Source organism: Pinus tabuliformis, chromosome J, assembly GCF_031772625.1.
Source record: "Pinus tabuliformis cultivar Carrire ecotype Pingquan chromosome J, CPIR1, whole genome shotgun sequence".
NCBI classification, from domain to species: domain Eukaryota; kingdom Viridiplantae; phylum Streptophyta; class Pinopsida; order Pinales; family Pinaceae; genus Pinus; species Pinus tabuliformis.
In genome coordinates this window covers 75,808,376-75,812,273 of record NC_142295.1, presented here as the reverse complement: position 1 = coordinate 75,812,273, position 3,898 = coordinate 75,808,376, and the positions used below count along the sequence as shown (strand labels likewise).

The following is a 3,898-nucleotide window of genomic DNA, read 5'->3' as shown; positions in this document are numbered from 1 at the left end:
TTCGTTTTCCGGAGTTCTGACCAGCCACAGCCATATTCATTAAGTCAAGGTGGTGTTTAGGAGAATTGAGTATTTCATTTACATCGAGGGATCGTGTTCCGTGAATGATTTTAGCATATGCTATAGAGGACGTGGTTCAATTGGGGAAGTTTAGTCTTTACTGGTGTTACCCTTAAAAGTGGCTGAGGACGCGATTTCTTTTCTTGGGGAAACAACATCCTGTATTTCTTCTTCAGTAACCGGCATCGTCAGTAGAGGTTGAAGTAGATTTCCTTGCAGATTTGAGTTACTACTGTGTTGTCTGGTATTCTATTACAGAAATTTTATTGTAAACCCTTCTATTCTGAGTGGTTTTAAGGAAACGGGCACCGCTTCTTCCACCATCTTTAAGCCATTGAATTATTGAGTTTTGTCTACAGAATACCTCCTTTTCCTTATCTTTTTGAATTTGAACCCTATCAAACTCATGAAATTTTTAATAACGCAGGGCTTTATGCCTTCCAGTATTTGAACGAGGGTGATTAATGTGGTTAAGCACTGTATCAACCACTAAGTCAGGCATGTTTGACTTCTTTTCTTTTATAGATTCTCATGAGTCTCATTCAAGGTTTTTGATAATATGCCCTCATTTAAAAGTTCATGACTCGGTAATATTTCCTCTATTCATTTGAAGACTAGCCATGAGAGACAAGATGGGTAGGTGAAAGTGGCTTGCTGCTACAGTTTCCACCAAGTTTTAATTTTCTTACATAGTGGTTTGCCCAAAGGTGGGCTGGTGTGGCCCCACAAGGAGCCACTGATCAGCTGATGCTGTTATCGCTGTTAAGTTGGGCTGGTGTGGCCCCGCAAGGGGCCACTGATCTGCTGATGTTGTCATGGCTGTTAAGTTGGGCTGGTTGGTCACATGATCAGATAGAGTCTATGGAAGCACCTACCTTATGAATGTTGGTTAATGCTTGACAATTGAAGTATAAAGGAAGCATCTGTGGTCTTCCTTGTACTTACTGTTATCCTTCCTTATATTGGAAGGTGGTTTATGCTTGGCACTTAAAAAGTATAAAGGAAGCATCTGTCGTTTTCAAGCCACAATATCAATTCCTTTTCTTTTACAACACTAACCATCTCTATCTCCAGTTCATGTTTCTTTTGAATATGTTTACAAAAACCTAGTTGTTCCGCTTTTTTCTTTACATTTTGAAGCTTCTTAGAAAGGATTCACATTTTTGTTCATGTAATGTGAGTGTCTTCATTTCACTAATACTGGATTTTATTTTCTATGTCTGGGTTGCCAAACTACAGCTGTTCAAATGAAAATGGTATGTTTTTAGGCCTCTTCGTTTGAGAGGTCTAGATTCCAGATAGATAGGCAAGTGATCTGAAAGAATTACTTTGAAACTTCACATTTTTGTTCATGTAATGTGAGTGTCTTCATTTCACTAATACTGGATTTTATTTTCTATGTCTAGGTTGCCAAACTGCAGCTGTTCAAATGAAAATGGTATGTTTTTAGGCCTCTTCGTTTGAGAGGTCTAGACTCCAGATAGATAGGCAAGTGATCTGAAAGAATTACTTTGAAACTAAAGGATTCACAAGGCTTTTCTAATCTTACAGAAAATGGTCCGTCCATATTAAGCCATAAGGATGAAAACCAAGCGAGATAATAATCAACTGATGCAAGTGACTATTGTTGAAAAATATTTCTAACTCTCATTTGACTTTGACATTATTTTATAATCAAGAAAATGTGGGAAAGAAGGCTATATTACAAGCCCATTAGATGAAGTTGGGGTAGATTTTATGGTTTGAAACTAACTCAACTAAAATTTTCTACATTGTTTTTATCAATATGAAAGCCTGAGAAGATAGGTGCAGGTGAAGCAATGGAGTTTTGAAATGGGTAGATTTTATAGTCTAACACTAACAACCAAAATTTTCTACATTGCTTTTATCAATATGAGATTCTAAGAAGATAGGTGCAGGTGAAGCAATGGAGTTTTGAAATGGGTAGATTTTATAATCTAAAACTAACTCAAGCAAAATTTTGTACATTGTTTTTATGAATATGAGAGCCTGAGACTATAGGTGCAGGTGAAGTAATGGAGTTTTGAAATGGAAATCACAACAATAAAATTCTAAAATGAAACAACAAATGGATTTGGTACAAATTTGTTTTTGCTTGTTCCATTATTGTTGTATCTATGAATGGGTTTTTCTGCTTCTTGGCTTCGATCATGACCATTTGGGGTGGCCTTCTGCACTGATTTCCATCTGCTTTCATCATCATGAGCTAGAGAGTCTATGATGTGTTTTGTCTTATAAGTCAGTTCTATACAATGTTCAGATTTCAAAAGATTTCATTCATGGCATTTCTTCTCCTGTAATTTCAATCAGGGTGGTCTCTGAATATTGCGTTTCCTTGTGCAGTAAATTCACTCTACATCATGGGGGAAGCTTACACACAGCTGGAGCTTAACATCATCTCAGCTCAAGATCTGAAGGAGATGCATCTTGTTGGCATGATGTATACCTACTGTGTTGTATGGATCAATTTCGAGAAAAAATTGACGACGCAATTGACAGAACAGGGGGCGCAAACCCGACATGGAACGACAAGGCCATATTCAGAGTGGAAGAGAGTTTGCTCCGCTGTGAAACCTCTGCTGTGATGATGGAGATATACTGCGTGGGTTGCCTCAGGGATACCCTGCTAGGCACTGTGAGGGTCTTGCTTTCCACTCTCCTCAAGGGCTACGGGAGCACAGATTTCAGTGGGATGAGTTTCTTGGCACTGCAGGTCCGTCGTCCTTCTGGTCACCCACAGGGCATTCTCAACCTTGGCACCATGATTCTTGATGGAGTAGATCTTCACAGAATGAACAGATTCATCCCTGCAACTGGGGGTTATGGGTTTCAGAGATTTGATGGGGAATCTTGTCAAACCCAGGCCTTCATTTGTGAGAAAATTACTGTCCATTAAACCTAATAATGTTGTTGATGCCCAAGAACAACAATCCCGCTGTCAAGACTTCAACAGTAGTGCATGCAAGGAACAGGGAAAAGATCAAGAAAAGCAGAAAGATGGTGGTGAGATGGTTGAGAAGGAGAAGAAGAAACTTGTTGGCTACTATCATATTCTCATGGCCCCAAAATTGAAAAGGAATAAAGTTGGATTGAAGAATGGGGTTGCAAAAATTCATCTCAGTCCATCTGGCAGTAACATCTGTGCCAAGGAAGATCAAGATCCTGCTGTGGCTTACAACAAAGCAATAGCAATTTATGCATAGTGTTATCATCAATAATATTATTGTGCAAGAATACATTGGTTTTATGTTATTATATTCTTTGTGCAAGTGCCTTCAATTCCTAGTTGATTCGTGAAGTGCTTATTATGGCATACATAAAAATTTTGAAAATCACAAGCCACTGTGGATGAAAGACTGGTTTATGTAAAAGTTTGAATAGGTATATGAATCTGAAAAGGGCAAGTTCAGTGCCTTCAATCTGCTACTTCGATATATATTCTTAGCCTATGTGGATGAACATTGGTTTGTGTAAAAGTTTGAATAGATATGAGTCTGAATTTTGCAATGGGCATGTTCAGTGCCTTCAGTCTGCTACTTTGATAGATACTCTTAGCCACTGTGGATCACACATTGGTTTGTTTAAAAATTTGAATAGATATATAAGTCTCAAATGGGCAAGTTCAGTGCCTTCAGTCTGCTACTTTGATATATACTCTTAGCCACTGTGAATGAAATATTGGTTTGTGTAGAAATTTGAGAACATATATATGAGTGAATTGGGCAATTTCAGTGCCTTCAGTCTTTGATATATACTACTCTTAGCCACTGTGGATGAAATATTGGTTTGTGTAAACATTTGAATAGATATATCATAT

General features: G+C 38.0%; 1 protein-coding gene across 1 annotated transcript; it reads left to right on the top strand.

The window, feature by feature from the left end:
- The first annotated feature begins 2,539 nt into the window (after nucleotides 1-2,539).
- LOC149225584 (protein SRC2-like) lies at nucleotides 2,540-2,977 on the top strand. The gene has a single exon (XM_089379964.1). It carries the CDS (start codon nucleotides 2,540-2,542, stop codon nucleotides 2,975-2,977), a length of 438 nt encoding a protein of 145 aa, XP_089236090.1.
- The last annotated feature ends 921 nt before the right edge of the window (nucleotides 2,978-3,898 follow it).